Source organism: Ambystoma mexicanum, chromosome 4q, assembly GCF_040938575.1.
Source record: "Ambystoma mexicanum isolate Mex_15411 chromosome 4q, UKY_AmexF1_1, whole genome shotgun sequence".
NCBI lineage: Eukaryota > Metazoa > Chordata > Amphibia > Caudata > Ambystomatidae > Ambystoma > Ambystoma mexicanum.
The window spans coordinates 1,129,840,606-1,129,864,238 of record NC_090928.1 but is presented as its reverse complement, the minus strand read 5'-3'; the positions used below and the strand labels follow the sequence as shown (position 1 = coordinate 1,129,864,238).

The 23,633-nt window shown below is 45.0% G+C and overlaps 1 protein-coding gene across 1 annotated transcript in view; it reads left to right on the top strand.

Moving 5' to 3' along the window:
• The window catches only part of CNIH3 (cornichon family AMPA receptor auxiliary protein 3), a 1,135,308-nt gene that overhangs the window by 1,000,960 nt on the left and 110,715 nt on the right, over nucleotides 1–23,633 (top strand). The window contains exons 4-5 of the mRNA XM_069608707.1: nucleotides 3,696–3,808; nucleotides 19,937–20,080. Of these exons, the coding sequence (XP_069464808.1) occupies nucleotides 3,696–3,808; nucleotides 19,937–20,080 (257 nt within the window). The remainder of the gene's footprint in view (nucleotides 1–3,695; nucleotides 3,809–19,936; nucleotides 20,081–23,633) is intronic.

Below are 23,633 nucleotides of genomic sequence, written 5' to 3'. Positions count from 1 at the left end.
AATATACCGACAGAGTTACGTAGATGTCGTGTTTGCGGATTGGCACCTTTGGAAACAACGCAGCATTTGGTCTTGGAATGCCCGAACTTTAGGAGTGTCAGAAGCAGATTGCTGCGAGGCCCCTGGGTGCACTCCATTTCCTCAGTTATTAATTCTGCCCTGTGTGAGAGACTTATGGCAACAACCAACCAGGGTCTAATACTAGCAGTGGGAACATTTTTGGGGGTTATTCACATGGATTTGGAAAAGGAGGTCCTGCAGGGGGAGCACGACTCGTTAGAAATGCTGGGATAATATATGATGTAAGGAACTGCAGAATGTCTATCACTATGTACGTGCAGAATAGTGTTGAATTGAGATCCAGTTCTGGGTAGGGGGGGAAGCATTGATTTTTGGACTGTACTGAGATGGATATTTTAATTTGCTTGGAAAAGTACAATATTTTATATCTGGGTAATATCAGTGAACACGTTTATTGTGAACTTGAAAACCCTGAATAAATAAATAAAGCAAGAAAGAGAGAGAAAGGCAGGGAGTTATTCTAATTTATCTGAATTAATTCTCATCACATTTTCCCTAGACCAACTTTCTTGTGTTTTGTTACCTTTTCATAGCTCATCTCTGCCTTCTATGTGCTGTGCGATATGCTGCCGGCTTTGACATCATGAGTCGGTTCTACAAGGACGATCTGTACTGTTGTGTACCTCTGTAAAGGGCTCTGTTGCTTCTCGAAGCTAGGTAGGCTCTCAATAAATACCATCATAATAAGAATAAGATTCATAAAAATAATAAGCTGACATGGATTGCCATGGTCTCGGGAAGATAGCTCAGAGGCAACGTGCTCACCTTGGAAGCAAGACGATGCAGTGCAACACTGGTTCGATCCCTGAGTCTGTGTTTAGGAACCTGGGTATTAAGCGTGTTATAAATAACCAATTATTATTATATTACATGATTATTTGTCTGTATACATTAGTTAAATCATACCATCCTTCGAGTGAAAGTTCCTGCATAGAAGCCCTTCGTTACCAGCTCTAAATGTAGCCTACATACTACATGGACAAGGCACTAAAAGTCCCACACTTGCCAGTGATACAGAGAATATACTGGGGTTACCTCACATATGTTGTACTTATTTTAGGAGAAGAACTGGCATTCTAAGTAGATGTCCATGGGCAAAGCCTAGGGCTGGGTGGAGGCTAGCAAAGCCAAGCACATATAGCGTAATTGTGATATGCAGAAGAAGGTGTTAGGGCTCCATTGCAGTGCAGTACGAAGCGTGCAACCTCATCAGAGACCTTCAGTAAGACCATTAGGATTTGGGGGAAAAGTTGCAGACCCTATAACAGAAACGTTTTGCAATAGTACAAAAACATACTCTTTCAGTGCATTTTTCCACCAGGGCATAAGGCTATAGCGCAGGCATTGCCTTGATGCAAAAATGCATTGGCAGGCTATAGGGCCTGATTCACAGAGGGTTTTTCAATGGGATTTTCCCATTGAAAAACGGATTCAGAATCAGACCCTATTATGGGTGGTATTGCAGAAACATTTCACCAGTGCGAGTGCTGTTAGCACCAGGGTAAAAATGACCCTAGTGCAAAAGCATATTCTTTCAGTGCGTTTTTGCATCTAGGAACTGTTTGCCCTAGTCCTCGTCATTTGCCCAGCAGCAAAAGTGCATGGAAAGAACATGATGTTTGCACTGGGCATGTTTTGCCTTAGCATTTAATTGCACATTCACAGATGCAACAATCTTATAATTTGGTTCTATGTCTTTTGCACTAGGGCAATTTCTGCAGTGTTAATTGCACTTGCACCAGTGCAACGTTTCTTGAATACCACATTGGCTGTTCAATATTTTAGTGACTAGTTCAACACTCATAGTTTCTCACCGGACACTTATTTTAACTGTGGGCCTGCATCCTTCTTTTTAATGCTTTAGGAAATGAGGTTACCCACACCCACACCAGCAAGGGTTGGACTTTAACTGCTGGACTATTACCAACATTACAATCATCGATGCTCTGGACATGGCAACTCTCTCTTCAGCCTTCCTATTGGCATTAGTGGAACAGGTTAAGCTGAGGCCTTTCACGTTTCTCCTAAGTGTAACCATGTTTTCATTGCATCCTTGTTGGTTTCGGTGGAACGTTTGTTACAGAAGAGAGAGAGAGAGAGAGAGGGAGGGAGGGAGGGAGGGAGGGGGGGAGGGAGGGAGGGAGAGAGGGAGAGAGGGAGGGAGAGAGGGAGAGAGGGAGATATATATCTGAACTGAGAATATCGGGTTGGCATAGCAACCGGAAATGGCATGTCATGAAGCTGCCAAATCACTAAAATCTGCCATGCTACCCAATGAGGAGTTCCTTAACAATATGTGCTCCAATCAGCCGCTTCATAAGAAGCAACTCTGGTGCTGGGATTTCCCTTTCCCAGCTGTGCAGTGATTTCATATTGGGCTATTTTGTGGAGAATTGGGCTCTTTTTGGACTACTTTTGACAGTAATCTGTTTTTAGGTCCTCCTCAGGCTGCCTCTTTACCCGCACTCACCTACACCACTCTCTCTACGCCCACCCCCACTCTCACTATCCTCCATCCCACTCCCTCTACCCCCACACACTCAACCCTCAACCCTCCCCCATTATGTGTGTTGGTTGGGTTTTGTTTGGCTATTTCTGAGCTACTTGTCACAGCAGATCTGTTGTGTGTCCTCCTGAGGTTGTCTCTCTACCCTACACTCCAACTCTCTCTACCCTCACCCAGTCACCCCACTCCAACTCTCTCTACCCCAGCCCCACTCTCTCTACTGCCACCCCACTCCTACTCTCTCTACCCCCACCAACTACTACCTCCCCCATTATTTATGCTGGTTGGGTTTTGTTTGGGCTATTTTGGGCTACTTTTGACAAGTCCTCCCAATGCTGCTTTGTTCATGTTTTTTGTCCAACAACTACTACCATCACCCACCCACTCTCTCTACTGACACCTACCCACATCCTACCCCTACTCTCTCTACACCCCTCAGCCCACTCTCTCTGCACCCACTGAACCCCCACTCACCCACCCTACCCCCACTCTCTGTACACCCCTCACTCACCGTACTCCCTCTTCCTCTACACCCACTCACCCACCCTACCCCTACTCTCTCTACCCCAACTCACCCTACCCCACTCTCTCTAGCCCCACCGACCCAACCGCCACTCACTCTATCCCCACCCATCACACCCCCACTCTCTCTACCCTCACCTATCCCACCCCCACTTTCGTTGCCTCCACTCTCCTACCCCACTCCTACTCTCTCCACATCCACCCACCCCACCCTCACTCACTCTCCTACCAACCACCCACCCTATTCCCTCTCTCTCTACCCCAAGCCACCCACCCTACCACTGCTCTCTATACCCTCAGTCACCCACCTTACCCCACTGTCCCTACCCCCAGATCCCCACCCTACATTCATGCTCTGTACCCCCACACCTGCACCCCTTATCGCATCCTCCTTTAAAAGTTTGCACTCTCCTCCTTGCACCCTGATGCCTATAAATGCAAAAGACAGTAGTAAATGCCAAAACTATTGGCTTTGTCGATGGTTGCGCATTCTTAATTTTTGGGCAGCTAGTATTTTACTGGCATTCAGTATATTTTTCAATCACTCATACTTGCTCATTTCAGTTTTGTCTTTCTTCCCTTTCAGTTGGTGCTTCCAGAATATTCCATCCACAGTCTTTTCTGCATAATGTTCATGTGCGCGGAAGAATGGCTGACATTGGGACTCAATGTGCCTTTACTTTTCTATCACTTATGGCGGTAAGTGTGCCACCTATCTGCCTACCTGCATGTGTGTGTTTTATGGATTTGTGTGTTTTCTTGTGTATTCAGGGGCGGCCTTATGATATGCGGGCCCTGGTGGCAAAAGGTGTGTGGGGCACCCCTTTATTTGCATAAATAGTGACATGAGTGATATTACAGAAATTATATTATAGAATGAGTCTTTAATACGCAAAGGTATCATGGGAAGTTAAATCAAAACCATGTTACCATGAGTAAAGCAGGAGAGAAATAAACTGTGACGTCTAGTATGTGAATTGTCAATGTTAATATTGACCTTTGTGGAAATATAGGCAGAGAGCCTTTTTTTGTAGTAGCAGATAGTGTGAGCTGAATACCTTAAACAGAATTTTAATTTTGGCAGATAAGGAATAGTGAGATAAAAGGATTTGGCCGAGAGCACACACTTTGGCTAAGTGGAGAAGCAGGAACTTCAGACATGTGTGCAATTCAAACTTGAGCACATCTCTTCCCAAATGTAATTGGTAGAAATATTGTTTGTAAAAGGAATTTTGAAACTTTCTTTTGAAAATACCATCAGACTGTGGAAGGCATTGGAAAAAAAGAGTGATTGAATTTTCCTAGCTGAAGTTAACTGCTGTTTGTGCAGGCGTTTCCAAATTCTTCTCATTGTGTATATATTTGGCCATCCAAGCTAGCAATAGGCTTTTATTTCACAAGCTACAGATAAGGATTATTTTGGCTGCCAAAAGAAATAATCTCCAATCAGGTTTCAGGGCTGTCGTGTCAGGGCAGGGATTGGGCCTGGGGTAGACAGTGCAGGTTGAGTCTACTGCAGGACGGCCTTATAGTGCGATAGCACCGATTTAAATGGGTGGTCTTGAGGCAGTGAAGTATGCAATTTGTCAGGTCTTCAAATGTTAAAAAATGAACAGGGTTTCAGTCCTAAAAAAACAAGTGGGGGGGGGCTCAATAAAATATGCATAGATGCTGAGTACATGGGGGAAGAGGGCGTAGTTGCACACATTCTCCTTGCCATGCTCATTTAAATCACTGGTTTTGGCAGGATTGCTGTATAGCAGGCATCTTGAAAAATGTGCAACTGCTTCTGTCTTCAAAATGGGAAGGGAGCCTCATTAAAGGACCATCTGACCCTTGATTGGAGAGGGTGGGCAGGCCAACTCTGTTTTGCAGGTGCAAGAGTAGCAGAATGCTGCAAAGACAAGCCAGCAGGTTAGGTGACTGTTGCTGAGATATAATATGTTTAGACCTTCCTGTAAATCATATGACTTTTTTTTCCTATGCCTGCTGCAAAATGTACTGTAAAATGTGTTGTTTCGACCTGGAGATGGGTACTGCTCCATTGCGTCACTCAATGTGGAAATCTTCACCCACCACAGTGAAATTCAAAAGCAGCCACCCATTAATATATGCAGAGTAAGTGAACATACATTTAGGTGAATTATACAAATTTAGTTTATTTGACGTTTCCCCTTAGAAGGAAGTGCACAAGACAAATTAGAATTGGAGTTTAAAAAACATTTATGAACCTTGAAAAATAGCCTGAGAGAGGAGAATGTCCAGTAACAATGCTGGTAAAGTATAAAAGGTGCCCAACTTTTAAACCCAACAACAGAAAAATGCCAACGAAATCAAAATCCAAACATGAGACGTGTGCTTTAATGACACTTTTATGAGGTGTTGTGGGTAAGCGTTTGTGTAGTAAAGCAATGTCCATACTTGGGGATATGTTGCTCATAAGTAAGTTTACTTCCATTTCTTCAGTTACATGTTACAGGACATAAAGACGTAAGATAGATACTAAGATAGATAGATAGATAGATAGATAGATAGATAGATAGATAGATAGATAGATAGATAGATAGATAGATACGATCACCGGCACCCATCACCCAGGGAGAGAGGGACCAACTGACCCATAAACAGAACACTCAGCACAGCCTTCTCTCACTCATACATCAACATTCCACTTGGTACTTGCATGACATCACAGTACCAAGTGGCTAGCTCAGCTGGCTCAGGCAGTGACTGAAGAGTGTGACATAACACATCTCCCTCCTTACCGAAACGTCTACACAAACAATAAGCACTTTACATATAGGCAAGTCATATCACCATCCACCATACAGCTTCACAAGAAATCCCACAGCTATGCAATTCCAAACTTCACCTACAACTCTAGGCTCTCACCCTAGACACATACCAGCCTATACACCAGGCTAAAGCTACCCTACAAACCAAACACTCGCTAACATAACATATATCCTTCTGCCCGCCCCTGCCACAGGTGAGCCTCCAGGCTGCCACCCTGAAGCATGGCTTGTGATCCTGGCGCAATACTAGACATCCAGGAAAACAACAGAATCACCATACCTATTGAGAGAATTCATAAAACCGCTAACCACTGCTGAAATATCACCACTATGCCTACATCACGAATATACAAACAAATACAACAAAAGGACTATGCCAGAAGAGCCCAACTCAACCACACAAAGATAAACGGAACCTACAACAACTCGAAGATACTGGCCAGGCATCTCCAAGACCACCAACAAAACAGTGGGTTGGACTAAACGCTCCACTCAATGGCAGCACTGACGAGTCCCATAATCCTGACCTTGGGGTACCTTGGCCTGGATTAACATATAACACAAAAAGAAAACAACTACAAGACAGCTCTTCATCTTGGACAACATATTTCCGTTTAGCCAATGTTACCACAAGAGGGCGTCCCCAATCAGTACAACAGCTAATACTAAGATAACCACTACCAAACAGACTAATGAACCAAACTCATTTGAACATGAACTAAGCTCACATCATTCATAACCAGATACATATCCATCAGGTTTACTTATTCACAGTCAACCTTATGTACAATGTATGAACCACAAATTACATTTCTTTAGGCTTGGTGATTTAACATAAACATTTCCTACATAGTTCTTTTGCTTATCCATGTTTTGCATTAATTCTAAATGCAAAATATTTCCTACATAGTTCTTTTTCTCGTCCATGTCCTGCATTAATTCTAAATGTCTAAAAGTCCAAAAGTCTATAAAACTCTTTAAACCTAAAAATCCTCAATAAGTTACACTAGTGTAATAAAGTGCGACAAAGATTGAGGTGAGTGTGAGCTTTATTTAACGGCCCCCGGAGGCTGGAGCAGTCGGGGAGGGAATGAGCAATTTGTTCCGTAGTGGAACGAAAGGACAAGCGTTCTGTGTTCAGGTGGAACGGAACGCACGTGAAAATAGCATATGATATATAACATCTCCTTATCTATGGAAATAGAAAAACAAGGGGAAGGAGGGGGGGAACAGTGGGAGAGGAAATGCAGGGTGAGAGGGGTGAACGGATGTTGATCAATAATGAACGAAATCATTCTTGAAGTTCTGGATGATGATCCGGTTCCTTCTCGACAAGCTTCTGGCTGAGGATCTCTCATTGTTGGGACGGTGTTCGCTGTGCCAGCTTGTGCCAATGTGTGAGTCTGTGGATGTACTGGGTCCGTTGGTATCGGTGGTTGTTTTTTTCACATCTTCTCTTGACCTAGTATCAATGTGGTTATTTTTGGAAGTGCTAGGTCTGTGGTTGTCATTCGTTATTTTCACGAGATCGTCGTGGGACCATCTCTTTCCATCCTCTAAAGTGGCAGACTTTCCGTGGCAGTGTGTGACTCTTTGTGGGGATCTGAATTTCGATTCACCCTTGAGTATTTTCTTGGGTTCTCTGACACAGACCCAGTCACCTTCCTGTAGTGTCATTTGTCTAGTTCCATTCTTATGGTCATAATAATTTTTGTACTTCCTTTGTTTCTCTTTTACATTTCTATGTATTTGTTCCATGTCCATCTTCTGTTCTGTGTTTATTCTTGCTTCGCCAGTATCTAAGAAAATCCATGCTGGTCTCAGTTGGTTGGTTGCTGTTCTTTCACGCATCAAGGTGAAAGGTTCTGAGTTGGTGGTGGAATGCGGCGTTGTTCTCTATGCGAGCAGAGCCTCCTTGAGGGTTCCTCTCCATGGCATACCATTGGCTGTGGCTAGTTGGATGACACTTTTTATTAGTCTGTTCATTCTTTCCACCAATCCGTTGGACATAGGGTGGTAGAGTGATGTGGTGATGTGGTTGATGCATTTCTTTGCAAGGAATTCGCGAAATTCTAACGAAGTGAACTGGGACCCATTGTCTGACACTATGTCTCTGGGGTCACCTTCCCTGTTGAATATTTCTGTTAAGAAGTCGATGACTTTTTTCGTGGTTGCACTGGTTTCTACCACACCTCATTCAGTCCATTTGGAAGTATAGTCCACGATCACGATGATGAATATTTTTTCAGATTCCAGATTTTCAAAAGGACCCATGATGTCTATGGCCAGTTTTGACCATACCTGTTTGGGGATTTCTACCGGCTGAAGTGGTGTTTTTCTTAAGGTTTTTGATTTGTCGCTGGAAGCGCAGGCACTGCAGTTTTTACTGTTTCTTCTGCTTCTTTCCACATGTTGGGCCACCAGTAGTTAGCCCTTATCCTGTTCTTTGTGAGACTTCTTCCCAGGTGTCCTTCATGGGCTAGCTCAAGTAGTTTCTTTCTGAGTGCTACGGCTGGAATTATTCTGTTACCTCTCAAGATATGATTGTCATTAATGGATATTTCGTTTTTGAATGGAGTGAATTTTGCCAAGCCTTGTCCGATATCTTCCCAGTCGTTCATTACGGCTCTTCTGATTTCTTGTTGTTCCGTGACGGCTTTGGTGATGCGTGTCCACTCATTGGAGTGAATAGTAGAATGGATGGTGGCTATGATGTCTTTGTCTTGAATTTCATTTTCGGTGTCAGTTTTGTCTTGATTGGTGGTTAGTCTGGAGAGGCAATCTGCTACTTGGTTTAGTGGGCCCGGATTGTAGAGAACCTGAAGATTGTATTGCATCACATCCAGGAACCAGCGTCTTATTCTAGGGGATATTAGATGTGGTGTTTTGGATTGTAGGATGTTGACAAGAGGTTTGTGATCAGTTTTTAATAGAATGGGTAGACCCCAAATTAAATTTCTGAAGTGTTGTAAGGCCCACTTAACAGCCAAAGCTTCTCTCTCAATGGTGGAATAATTCAACTCCGCATCCCTGAGCACTCTTGATGCGAATGCGATGGTCATGATGTTGCCCTTCTGTTGTTGTTCTAGTATCGCACCAAGGCCGATCTTACTGGTATCCACTGACACTATTGTTTTAGCCTTGTAATCAAACATGCTTAAAGCTGGAGCTTGGTTGATGTTAGACTTGAGACTTTCAAATTTGTTTTTGCAATCTAAGGACCATTGAAATCTGCTACTTTTCTTCATGAGTTTCCTCATGTTTTCTGTCTTATTAGCATAGTTACTGACGAATTTGGAGTAGTACTCCGTCATTCCTAAAAAACTTTTCAACTGGTCTTTATTGGTGGGTTCAGCCAAACTCAACATTGTGTTTAATAGTTTTTTCTTGGGACGGATGCCTCTGGCGTCGATGGAGTGGCCAAGATAGGAGACTTGATTGCACTTTATGTTACATTTCTCTAACTTGAGGGTGAGTCCACTTCTTTGTATTATCCGTAGCACTCCCATAAGTTTGGCATCGTGATCTTCCTCGGTTCTGGCTGATATAAGAATATCGTCTTGAAAGCATCGTACTCCATCAAGACCTCCAAAGAGATGTGACATGAGTCTCTGGAACACTGCCGCAGCCGAAGCAAGCCCGAACAGCATTCTGCTGAACATATAAGCTCCCAAGGGTGTGACAAAAGAAGTGAGGGCCTTTGAATTGTCATCTAGGGCAATTTTTTGGTATGCCGAGGAGAGGTCTAAGGTGCTTAAAAAAAACTTGCTGGTTCCATGGTTGAAAGAAGTTCTGTTATATTGGGAAGAGGATGTCTATCAACCCATATGTTTTTGTTTAGGTCAACGCACATGCGTATGGAATTGTCGGGTTTCTTTACAAGGACGATGGGGGCGAGCCATTCAGAACTCTCTATGGGTTGTATAATGTTCTCATTGCACAGGCGCGTGAGTTCATCCTTGAGTGCCGCCTTGGTCCCAAAGGGCACACCGCGCACCCGATGGACCACCGGAACAGCACCTCTTTTCAATATTATTCTGTGCTGGAAGCCCTTGAGCAATCCAATCTTATCGCAAAACACTTTGGGAAATTGTTCAGCCAAGTTAGCCTTGATGTCGGTATCGTTCTTGAGCACACTCAGTATGGGGATATCTTCTCCGGGATGTATTCTCACTTGGAGGGCTGCCTGTTCTTCCCATCCTACTACGGAGGATCCGTTCTTTGCTACGAACAACTTACAGTATGTTTGTCTGTCCCGAAATTTGAGTTTGACCCAGGTGTATCCCATGATGTCAATGGGTGTTTTCCCATACCCAGTGGCTCTCACTGAGGAGCTCCGTAAGTCCTGGATCTTGCCAGAAAGTACCTTTACAAAGGTTTCAATATCCACCATAGTATATGGGGATCCGGTGTCTACCATCACTCTTAAGGGTATGTCATTGACGTACATGTTAACCCATGGACCATTCGCCTCTTGGAAGGAAGTGACTGTGAGAATCTATACCTGTGGGTGCGTCTGATTGACAGATAGCATACTGTCTGACATTTGCTCATAGTCCACAGTTTTGACGGACCCATATCTGTTGATGGGTCGTCTGCTGCCGTTGCTAGATCCGCGTGGTCTCCCTCGAGTGTTTCGGCAGAGCTTGGCAAAGTGGCCTATCTGGCCACACTTATAGCACTCAACATTGTTGGCCGGACACATCCTCCCAGCTACATGGCGTTTATACCATCCGCACTTTTGACAACTCGTGGAATTTTGATTATCGTACACTGATGTTCTACCTCTTTTAGAACTTCTCCTGGTATCTTGGGGGGCATCTTTTACAGCCGCTACTAATGCCCTATCTTGTTCGTAGTCGGAACTGCCTTCTACATATTTCACCTCTACTCCGGTACCCTCCTTCAGGACCTGCCTCTCTTTCATACAATGGTCCCCGAATTCCATGCTCCTCACTATCTCAGTGGCTTGGTCGAGCGAGGGATTTTTTGTTTGCCATAGTTTTTGCTGTATGCGAGGGTCTGCTACATTGAGTACAAGCTGGTCTCTCAAGTACTCGTCACTGACACCTGTGAACTCGCACGTGGACATGAGTACTCTGAGGGAGGCTAAATATGCGTCGACAGGCTCACCTTTCGTTTGTTTCCGAGAAAAGAATTTATATCTTTCTAGTACAACGTTTATCTTGCTGCCAAAATGCTTGGTGAGCTTTGTTAATGCAGTGTCGAACTTCCGGTTGTTATCTCCACTTGTGCTGTCAGGTTCGGGGAGCGCTCTGAATATCCTGAGGCCCTCGGTTCCTAAGCAGTTCAGGAGGGTCGCTTCCTTAAGGTCGTCGCTAAATTTACTTCCGCCAATGGCCCTGAGGTATATTTGGAAGCTGTCCAGCCATTGCTCCCAGGGGCAGGTTGGGATTCCGGGGCAAGGAAGAAATTTGGTGGGATGCGGCACGTTCTGCATGTTTGAGATGATGGTTTGCACAACTTGTAGTCTCAAAGTTTTAGAAGTTCACTATTTTTGAATTTGCGGGGAACGTTGATGTGTGTGGCGTTGTTGTGGTCGCCGGGAATTCTTTATATGCTTTTTCCAGAGAGAGAAAAGAAAAAAAAAATTTTTTTTTTTAGCGTTCTCTAAAAACTTGGCTGGTCTCTTTATGTTGTTCTGCGACCTGCGGGGGCGTCGTGGTGCGCAGCCTTGGGGCGGTCGCTGGGGACAGCTGATGAAATGTACGAAGAACTGGGGCTGGCCCAGACAAAATGGCCGCACGCAGGGCACGTTGCGAGGTCCTTTCCTCGAACGGCCGTTGGACAGCGCTCGTAAGATGCAATGCAGTGCCGTACATAAAATATAAAATAAAATTGTACCTCTTTGCCTGGATCAGGTACATGGAGTTTGCCGGGTGGCCTGCCGGACGGCCCCCTCCCCACAGATGGCAAGACTGGGGCGATGGGGGGGGCGGCGGCAAGAGGGGAAAAACCGTCAGACCGTCGTTGTTGCCGGAGGCAGGCTGGGGCACGGTATTGAAGCTCCCGGGGCCGGGTGTCACGGGAAGAGGAGCCTCGTCGCCAAATGTAATAAAGTGCGACAAAGATTGAGGTGAGTGTGAGCTTTATTTAACGGCCCCCGGAGGCTGGAGCAGTCGGGGAGGGAATGAGCAATTCGTTCCGTAGTGGAACGAAAGGACAAGCGTTCTGTGTTCAGGTGGAACGGAACGCACGTGAAAATAGCATATGATATATAACAACTAGCTCATTCACACACAAAGAGCTCCACACGGTATCACATTGCATTTAATTATGCACCTTTCAGTAAACTGTGTAAAAAGTCCATAAACCTGCAAATATTAAGGAAATGGTTAAATTCTAACTGCAGTGACTTAACCCATTCCATACACAGTCTCACCAGACCAGCATTTCTCATACAACAGTTTTCACCAAAGCTCACACTAATACTCAGTACAACAACAACCAACATTGCATTAATTAAGTTCTTAACTTAACTCGCCCAAAAACCAGTGTTTCACATACAGCGGTTTCCACTAAAGCTCACGATAATGCTCACAGTTGTAACACCAATGAAGCATTAACCAGCAATGCATTAGTTAAGTTCTTGTCCTAAATGCAAAACAAAATGAACTCCATCTCAACATGCATTTAAGTATTATATAGTCTCATACAAGTAGCATTGTACAACAATTTTACCAACATGTTGGCCGCTACATAGCGCCTCAGTAGTGAGGCGGAGCGGCGTTACCTGCACCCGACCTCATGAGCGAAGGATGCCGTCCACAGTACTTCGCCACGTCGCCCGCTACATCGTACCCCTCACGGGCGGAGGATGTTTGCTGCATACCATCAGTACAGCGTTCCTCCCCACACAGTAAAATTAGAGCGCGTTCCCGAAACGCGGGATTGCTTCTCCCTTCCTAGTCTCTGTTCCATCCAAATCCAATTTAAACTCCTATGCTCCTCCTGTGCTCTCTAGTAGACCAACGGTCCGTTGAGCTCCTGTGCTTTCTGCTCTACGCGCTGTTTCTTCATGCACCACTGAAAAGAGATCCGCTCAAACTCCCCAAGCACTGATCATCCGTGCACTGAAGAGTCTCAGGAAACATACTTGGCACATATATATTACGTCCAGTGTCCTTCCGTTATGAAGCACATAAAGAAGCAATTATCCTTCCTTTACTTCATTTCTGTTTATGGGACCCTTCACTGCGTGCACACAAAGGAAAGGCTTCACTTCAAATTAAAAGGGACCCTTCCATCTTATTGGCGAGCCTTTCATCACTTCTGCAGTCCCTTTAAGTTCCTTATGGCTCCAGACACAGCACTCCCTTAGATAGCAGGCTGCTGATCCGTCCAAATTAGTCCAGGAGCACTTTTACTAAAGCGGATCAACAAATCTTCTTATTCTAACTCCCCAAGCACCGATCATGCGTGCACTAAACAATCCTAGGAACCATACTTCATGCATATATATCACGTCCATTTAAGTCCAATATGAAGGGTATAAAGAAACGTTTATCCTTTCTTTACTTCAATAATTTAAAGAAACCCTTCCATCATATTGAGGAGCCTTTCACCACTCCTGCAGTCCCATTATGTTCCTTATGGCTACAGACACTTCACTCCTGTAGAAAACAGGCTGCTTGTCTGTTCATATAAGTCCAGAGGCACTTTTCTTAAATGGACCACCTCTTCTTTTGTCCCACAATCGACCATTCTAGGGCCACACTTGTTGCATGGACCCCTTAGACTTCTCATGCCCCGGGACCCTTCACTCCCAAGACAATGGGCTGAAGGACCAGCATTCCCAAAGCAACGGGCTGCTGATCCAATCTGCTATGGTCCTCGCTATGGTGCTCCTCCTCCCTCTCCTCCCTTGTCCGCCCTGGGTGATGGGTATGCTTACTTGGGGGCGGTGATGTCTTCTTCTTTCCTTGGTCCTCTTGGTTCCTGCACCCCCCGCAGCAGGTCTCTGCAGTCACCTTTCCAGCTTTCCTTTCTCCAGGGTTCCTCTTCCAGAGATCCTCGTCGCCATTGTAGTAAAGCAATGTCCATACTTGAGTTAGGTTGCTTATAAGTAAGTTTACTTCCAGTATCTTCGGTTACATATCACAAGACATAAAGACATAAGATAGATACTAAGATAGATAGATAGATAGATAGATAGATAGATAGATAGATAGATAGATAGATAGATAGATAGATAGATAGATCACGGCACCCATCACCCAGGGAGGGAGGGACCAACTGACCCATAAACAGAACACTCAGCACAGCCTTCTCTCACTCATACATCAACATTCCACTTGGTACTTGCATGACATCACAGTACTAAGTGGCTAGCTCAGCTGGCTCAGGCAGTGACTGAAGAGTGTGACATAACAGTTTGCACTGGAAACATGACAACCTGGGGGGAATCCTAGCAGCTGAACACTTGAGCAAGTGAATCTTTTTTTGTTAATGCTGGTCTCAAAAACACCCAAACAGGGGTTGCGCCGCCCTTGGAGAAAAAGTGGGCGGACACTTTCCACCACATGTATCCTGGACTTGTGTTCTGAAAATCATCACAGGGCCAGAACCAGAGAAAATAGCCCCTCCAGTCTCCAGGACGGTAACCTCTCCCATCACATCCGGGGCAAATATTCATGGCTCACTTGCTGTTTCATCCTTTCCCCTCTCAAGTTTTTTTTTATTTTAAACAAAATATATGTACCTGCAAGCAGTTTTCTGTTTTTTCTATCCCATAACACTTCTCTTCCGCATTACTGGTGCTATAAGGAACATAGAAAGTGGGCTGTGTTTTGAGTGAGTTCTCTTTATGTTTTCATTGCCGCCCGTCCTTTTTTCTTTTCGGAAGAATTGCTTGTGCTGAGACTGAGTTGTGCTCAGAGAATGCAGGAGCTCTTCAAACGTGAAGCAAGACCTTGTTGGTGACAACGGAGGCTCCCCCACCTTGAATCTCCTTGTTTCTCCCTAACTGGACTCAACACATAGGAATCGGCTCCTTCTCTGGCGCTAAAGCTAGGGGCACGGAGGGTTCGGTGCTTCCCCGGTGCCGACTTAAAGCACACATGGGACCACCGGCTAGGCTTTGGCTGGTGCTTCTGAACAGTTCCACGTTTACTTTCAGATGTGTTGACAAAACCCAAAAAGTCAAGATGTATTGACTCGTTATTCCTAGTCCAGGAAGGAATGAGTTAAAGCAGCATCTGCCTTAATGATGCCACGATGTAAAAACTGCTTTGTTCAGACTGAGGCCAGGCCAACTACCTTTTTTCGAATGACCCACCTTTAAAGGTAGCCCACAAAACCGGATGTGAGCACTTTCCATACCAACCACTCTGCCCAACCATGGACAAAGAGTGGATTTATTCTGCCCCTTAATCTCGCCTCGACTATTCTAATGGTTTCCTTAGAAACACTCCAAACAGCTGCTATTATTCTAAATTCGCCCCTGCGGAAGGGCCGTTGGCCAATAAGATGGCTGGGACAGCGGGTGAGAATATGCAATCTAAGCTTGCTGTTCCAGCCACCTGAGGCCCTTCCCCGGGTTGCGCCATTGTTTTTGCTTTTTTTATGTGGTGAGGCAACAGGAGCAGGAAATCCGCCGGCGGTAAGAGCGCAAAAATTCCCCATTGAGCCCCATTGAGCCCAATGGGGAATGGGGCATTCCCGAATGGGCTCAATGGGGAATGGGGATTAACATTACCGCCGAAGTCGTGATCTGGAGCTATTAGCGTCCGGGGGTTCGGCGGTAGGGCTAATACCGCCAGCGGTAATACCGCCGTTGTTACCGCCAAAGTTGTGATCAGGCCCTCTATCTCCTTTCTCCAGACACACCGGTTTCCACCAAGCAGCTGCCCCAGACCATCTTCACCTCCATGCCACGCCAAATGCATGCTCAAGCGTAGAAGCCCACTGCTGCCCTGCACTGATGTCCCAGTTCACTCACCTTCCCGATAAAAAACCCCAGACGAAACAGTAGATCCACTCCTACTATTAATATCATAGGCTCCCTGTCGGACTACAACTCACTGGTGTCGCGTAGGAACTGATGAGAGCCAGCAGAGACACCCTCTCCCTCAAAACACTTCCCAGCAGACACCCAGGTGTGTCGGGCAGGCGAGTGAACCGGGACCATCAGTGCGATTATGTAACAATATCCCAGGAATAATATCCTGACCTGAAAATCAAACAATAAAAATTAGAGTAGAATCGAGACATTTTCAATGAAGAAAATAAAAATAAAGAAATGTCTATTTACATTTTTTCGTAAAGAGCTAATTCTTTCCGAATATAAATATCAGATTTAAAATGTGTTTACTATGTCTTCTTACCAAGGGAATCCCCCATAACACCTCAGGCTGCACCCATCAACCCCTTATTGGCACTTACCTTTTGAATGTATACGTTACAAAACAGGGGGAAAAAACCTGAAACCCTCAAGAACCATTTCAACCCTCCTCTGCTTGCCTCACCTGATCTAAACCATAATGATCCCAGGCAGGAGTCTTTTGCTTTTTGTTTTGATCTATTTTTTATAATTAAATATTTAAGTTGGGATTTTTTGCTTTCTTTCTTTTTAGCTTAGTTATTTTCAGTAAAAGCCGTTTTTTTTCCTCCTGATTTTCAGTGTTCTTAATTTTTCCAGGGATTTATTTTTATAATGTAGCCTTCAATCAATCTCAAACAGTCCTCTTTAGAATCATTGCATGGGATATCGTTCCTGATAGCCCGTGTGATACAGCAAAGCACTAGGTGAGGCCAGCAGACCCCTGGGTGAAGTCAGTGCGAGGGTTGGCTCATCTTTTGCCACAGGAGTATGTGGATGTCCATGCTTCCCCTCATGTCCTCTTGTATACCCCCGGTTCCATTTTGAAGGCTGCAATTATGACCACTACACCAACAATTACACCTTCTATGGTGCCAGCTAAAATATGACTGTGAAGGCAAGATTGTGCTGGGAGGCCAAATGAAGCAGAGTCTCGTGTGGGGGACTCACAAGCCCAATCTGATGAAGGGGTTGTCAGGTTGGGGAGCCCACCTGGAAGGATACCCAATGCAAGGTCTGTGGTCACAGGAGGAAACTGAACTTCAAATCACCATACAAGAGTTGACGATGATCCAATGGGGTCTGAGGTCCATACTCCCATTTGTGTTAAGGAGGTTTGTAAGCATTCAGACATACACGGTTACTTCGTTTTCCAAGCAAGGGTCTGCAACCCTTGGCTCTCCAGATGTTTTGGACAACAACACCCATCAACCCTAGCCAGCATAGTCAATGGTGAGGGGTCATGGGAAGGGGAGTGAAAAACATCTGGAGAAGGAAACTTTGGAAAGATCTTTGAGAATCGGCCCAACGTATTCATCTTAACCTGAATTTCTTTATGTTCGGACTTATATCTAAAATAAAGCTCAGTGATAAGGTGCACTCCTTTTCCATGACCCAGCCCCAAGGGGTAAAAAGCATTCTCACTTTTCAAAAGCACACCCCACTTTACTCGGTAGCCTTCTGTCGGCAGCCAAAGCAGGCATAATGTTTACAGTAATAACTTCCTCAAATATCAGATACCTTAACCTTAATCTCTCAGCCATGCTAGCTCTTTGTGAATAACGATGGCATGAGGCAAAAGCCAGGGAGCCCCTGTGAACAATGTGGAATCCGAGGAATTGCAAGTTTAGAGAGAGAGAGAGAGAGAGAGAGAGAGAGAGAGAGAGAGAGAGAGAGAGATTTCCTGAGTGCTCTGTGCTGCAGTTCACCTTGTCCACACTTAAGATCCACCTCTTGACTCACACACTGCAGACTCACTATTCTCTTTGAAGGAATTCCGCAGAAAAACTCATTGCATTATATAGGGGGTTGGAGGTAAGAGATCAAAAGGGGTGGGGCTTGGGGTAAGGGGACTAGTATAGGGAAAGGAGGGGTGTGGGGGGAACCCCCCAAATTTAAAAGCAATGTGATGAGTTTTTTGGTGGAATTCCTTTGAAGTAAATAACTTCGAAGCAATTCCTGTCGGTAAAACGATGCTATGGAACCCAGCATTCTATGCTGGCATCTCGCATCACACCTGCTATGCCCATTTATGCCACCTTCTTTGAACATGAGTGCATGCCACCAGAACACCAACCCATCAGCCGCCTGCCTGTCTGAAGCTATCCTCCAGTGCAAAACAGTAAACTACAAAACACACATGCCTCCATGGAACAGACACACAGTAGCCACATGCTTGCTCATGAGGGTTACATAACTACCAACAAAACATAGGCCTTTTGAAGTTTTAAAATACAGTGACAGCAGTTTCATTGCTCAACATTTTTGCAGATAAAAGCCTCTTGACTTTATTTCATGTTGTGTGTGGTGCTTGTCATTTCGAGTGCCCATCCTGTTATTGCAATCCTTTTTGCATGTTAAATGGACGAAACATTCCTGATGCCACTGTTCTGCCTCTAATATTTATTTTTTTATTTTTTTATTTGTATATGGTTCTACCATGAACCTTTACAAAGAAGAAACAAAGTCTCAAAAAGAGATCACAAGTTATGCAACCCATAGGAAACAAACATAACAAAAATATAGAGTCAGCCGATGTGTCTGGGAGTTGGGAATCATATCTGGAGGAAATGACCTGAGGGATCTGGAAACCCCTCCTGTTCTCAGTAGGCCTTTCATCCATGGTTGCAGCAGGACCGAACCAAGAGTGCTCCGGCAAAAGCTGTAGTGTAGCCAGCCACCATGAAAGCAGTACGAAAAACACTTATCCACCTTCCTTCCTGAGCAGGGAGGATAGCTCAGGGGCAATGTACTTGCCTTGGAAGCAAGACATCACAGAGCACTAGAGGTTCGATCCCCGGTCCGCGCATAGAAACCTCTGGGTATTAAGTGCGTATAAATAACCTATCATCTCCCTAAAATTCTGCCAGAGAACCCCCTGATGGGAAGGACCTACATAAACACTAGCATCGATTGAGGAAATTAAGTCAGCAAACCAAACATGACAGCCATCTTGGAATGGAAAACAAACCTGTAAAAGTCCTGAGGCTGATCCAAGCCGGCCTCACAAGCACCAGTTGACCTGCACCTCAATACAGCTCTGCCGTGAAGATTATCTGCAAGCCCAGTGCTAGCTAAAGAGCGACTAGACTTTGAGGTTCACCACATTTTAAGTTCTAGAATTTCCAGTGGTCGTTTGTTATCTAATTTATCTAATTGATTGGAAGGGCCAGGATCCGGATAGGTGACCCTAGGAAAGAGTAGAGGGGGTACCTGCAGTTAAGATGGGACAACAATCCCACTCTCGTCACCCTAAGGCACCCAGAGGCTGTGCCATTCGGAAGGGGAGGGGATGCTGTCATTGAGTTAGGAAACAGGATTAAGGAAGTTTAAGACAACCCACTGCTCCAAAATATCAAGTGGGTTATATTATGCTGTACTTTTTACCAGCTGCTCATGTCCAAAGTGAGAAATGGGATTAGAACGATATGAAAAACATGGCCTCATGCTAAAGACATTTAACAGAAGACCTGCTTACTTGTGGACGAGTCTAATTCGGCAATGAAGACACGCTTGGACATACCATTCCATGTTGAAGCGGGCTCTTGGCCATGCAAAGACTAATTTGGTCTGGGTACGGGTCTACAAAATACTTTAATGAACGTTATTGAAAGTGCTGGACTAACAAACATCATGATTCGCCTAATCCTTAGCAAGCCTAGCCCTACCTTTTTGGAACATTTTTAAGCCAACCTCTTTTTTAATAGGGGGATTTATGTACGTGAGCCACTAATACCCCATATACCGCCATCTAACCCCGACAAAGCCTATCTCTTCGTGCATCACCAAATTCCCTGCTTCATCCAGCCTCTAGTTGATAATTTTATCTTTCAACATTTTTGTTTGTTTGACATTTCTAATTTGAAATTATGTGTTTTCTAGATTTTCCATTTGATTATCTGAGCATTTATTATTTTAAATAGTTCAGAAATTTGACTCGCTTATGCAGGTGTGTTCTTTAACCCCCATCAGGTACTTCCACTGCCCCGCGGATAGTTCTGATTTATCCTACGACCCGCCGATTGTAATGAACGCCGCCACTTTGAACTACTGCCAGAAAGAGGCCTGGTGCAAGATGGCGTTCTACCTCCTCTCCTTCTTCTACTACCTTTACTGGTAAGTGGCTCCATTCTGCCAAAAAAAGCATCTGGGCATTTATTGAATGAATTACATTAGGACACAATATGAAAACGGCGGTAGAGAATGGTGTAGCAGTTATTACCGGTGGTCAGTCATAATTTTGAATTTTATTTTTTCGAAAGACAATAATGTCTAAACAATAATATCGAAAAAAAATGTTTAAAAAAGGGGGGTTTGGCAGGCAACTTTTTTTTCGATATTTTTTTTCGATATTTTGACTTTCGAAATTTTTGTTTTCGAAAATTATCATTATAAACCGTTATTACCTGTCCCAGTTGCCCTCATGGCTCAGTTCACTGTTAGGCCAAGTGACTTCTAACCTTTAAGGGGGAAGACATTGAGCCTCATTACGAGTCTGGCAGTAACCTCGGAACAGGCACTGGAATGGCTGACTTCTTTCCTTACTGACCGCTCGTCCCATGTCATCCTGGGCACCTTCTCCTCTCCTAATTCCTTCTCCATCTGTGGTGTCCCCTAGGGATCTATCCTCTCCCTCTGGCTCTTTAACATCTACCTTGCTCAGCTGGCATGCCTCATCTCGTCCTTGTCCCCCAACTTCCAGTGTTATGCAGACGACACTCAACTCCTTTTCAGATTTCCTGCTGACTCACACGCACCTTCCTTCATCCCTGACTGCCTACCTGCGATCCCGGCTTGGTGCTCTTCCAATGATCTCTGCCTCAATGCCAGCAAAACTGAGATCCTTCTCATTGGGATTGCTGCTCTCGCCTTATTCCTTTCTCTCTGCTCTCCCACCTTAGTCTCTCCTCCTGCTCCTTCTTCTGAAGCCAGAAACCTTGGAGTCATCTTTGACTCCTCTTATCCTTCCTCCCTCACACACACGACTTTGCCAAGAAGTGCCACTTCCATCTCTTCCTTCTCAAAGGAATTCTCCCATTTCTCACGTTCGCCCAGAAGCTCAATGTTTCCTGATCCCTGGTTCTTGCTAGGCTTGACTATTGTAACAGCCTCCTCCTCAATCTACTTTCTTCCACACTGCGACCCCTCCAGCTAATCCAGAATAGAGCAGCAAGATTTATCCTTGGCCTTAAGGCCAGGGACCGCCTCTCTCCTGCCCTAAAAAGCATCCGCTGCCTCCTGGTTGCTGCACGTAGGAAATTCAAATCCCTCTGCATCATCCACAATGCGGTCTGGGGCCGGGGCCACACTATCTGCAAATCTCTCTTACCAAATACTCTCCTTCTAGACCTCTATGCTCCTCTGACACCAACTCTCTGTGTGTAAAGCGTTTCCTTAAACAGAGAGCAGGATGCTGCTCGCTTTCCTCAGCTGGATCCCTCCTCTGGAACAGCTTCCCACTCCCTCTGCGTCTTGAGCAGGACCATCTGAAGTTCTGAAAACACCTCAAGACTTTTCCTCCTCCTTCCCTTCTTACATTCTCTGCTAATCCCACAGTTGCTGTGATTGGTGTCTTGGACCCTTATGCATCCTCTGGGCCTCCGACCACTCACACCCAATCTTCCTCAGCACTTGCCTAGGCACACCATCCCCACTGGACATTAGCACTTTCTGCCTAAGGCGGCTCCTGGTCGCATAGCACTTACCATACCTTGCACTTCATCTGCGGCTCACCTTTCGAGCACGGACACTACAGCACTTACCCCACTGCTCTCTTCCTTCCTACACTTGCACATTCTGAATACTCAGAAGGTATAGTAGGTTCGGCCATCTCTTTCCACTCTGTATTTTTAGTATTTAATTGTACTGCTATCCAATGTTCCCCCCTGCTGCCCTGTGGGTGCTTTGAAACAGAAGGTATTTCCTGTATAAGCGCCTAACAAGCAAACAATAAATAAATAACCCGCCTGTGCTACCGGCCGGTTGCCTCCGACTTCGTAACACTTTTTCAGCTCCTGATTTCCCAGTGCCACTGGGACATTGCAAGTCCCAGCGCATCGGGAAGTCAGGCACCAGAAAATGTTAGTCCCCATTCCTGTGGGAATGGGGACACAGAAGCACCAGCACCATTGCTAATGCGCCTGGTGCTTCCGTGACAGCTCTGCCTACCGGGGCCACTGTGCTCGACAGGTCAGACCTGCCGGGTGCAACAACCCCCGACTGCAGAGTTGTACTGTGGCGGTCTGCAAAGGGTGCAGGTACCGTGCTACAGGTACCCTTAATTCCGGACCGCCACAGTTGTAATGAGGCCCATTGTGCTATTTAGAAGGATAGCATATACTTTAAAGAGTCCAGATTTTTACAAAAGCAGGACTGTCACCCTTGCTGCCAGTTGTTTTAGTGAGGGGATGTAGGATTAGAGGGATGAGAGATGTAAGCCCTTCCACACGTCATATCTATACCAGAGAACACATCTGTATGCAAAATAAAGTACATGCATGGGAATGGAACTATGTACCTCCCAAAAAAGAGACAGTTTGCCCAAAATATGGAAATAGCACCTAAGGGTATACACTATCTATTCATTGGAGGTCTTTTGCTCACTTGAGTGCGCCATTTACACTTGAGTGAACCTGTGTTCATGATTGGCTTGGTCCATTGACGTGAATCTGCCCACAAAATGGCTTTTCACAGACAGATCCACCCCAAACACAGACTGTGTGGGCAGGGTAGTGTTCCAGGGGATCAAAGCAAACCCCTCATTCACAAAGAAGGTATGTGCCTTGGCGTGCGGCAGTCATTGTGACCATCACTGAACAAAAGTGGCTTTGCACGTAAAGATTCAGGTGCTTTAATGTTTGATTTTTTTTTTTTTTATATCTGTTTCATATATTAAGAGTAACCAAAGATAGGTTAATTCACACATCTTTTTTTGAAGAAATAAGTTCCAATGTCAATCTTCACATCATATCCTCATGTCATATCCTCATATTATAATATCTTCTCAAATGCTCATGTCCTAAACACGTGTTTCGCCATATTGGCTGATTAGGAAAATTGATATTAGAATATATTATTTCTTCAAAAAGCGACGTGGATATACACCTATCTTTAGGTACTCTTAAGCGACGTGGGAATACACCTACCTTTGGGTACTCTAAAGCGACGTGGCAATACACCTATCTTTAGGTAGTCTTAAGCGACGTGGGAATACACCTATCTTTAGGTAGTCTAAAGCGACGTGGGAATACACCTATCTTTGGGTACTCTTAAGCGACGTGGGAATACACCTATCTTTAGGTACTCTTAAGCAACGTGGGAATACACCTATCTTTGGGTACTCTTAAGCTACGTGGGAATACACCTATCTTTGGGTACTCTTAAGCGACGTGGGAATACACCTATCTTTGGGTACTCTTAAGCTACGTGGGAATACACCTATCTTTGGGTACTCTTAAGCGACGTGGGAATTCACCTACCTTTGGGTACTCTTAAGCGATGTGGGAATACACCTGGAATACACCTACCTTTGGGTACTCTAAAGCGACGTGGGAATACACCTATCTTTAGCTACTCTTAAGCGACGTTGGAATACACCTATCTTTGGGTACTCTTAAGCGACGTGGGAATACACCTACCTTTGGGTACTCTAAGCGACGTGGGAATACAC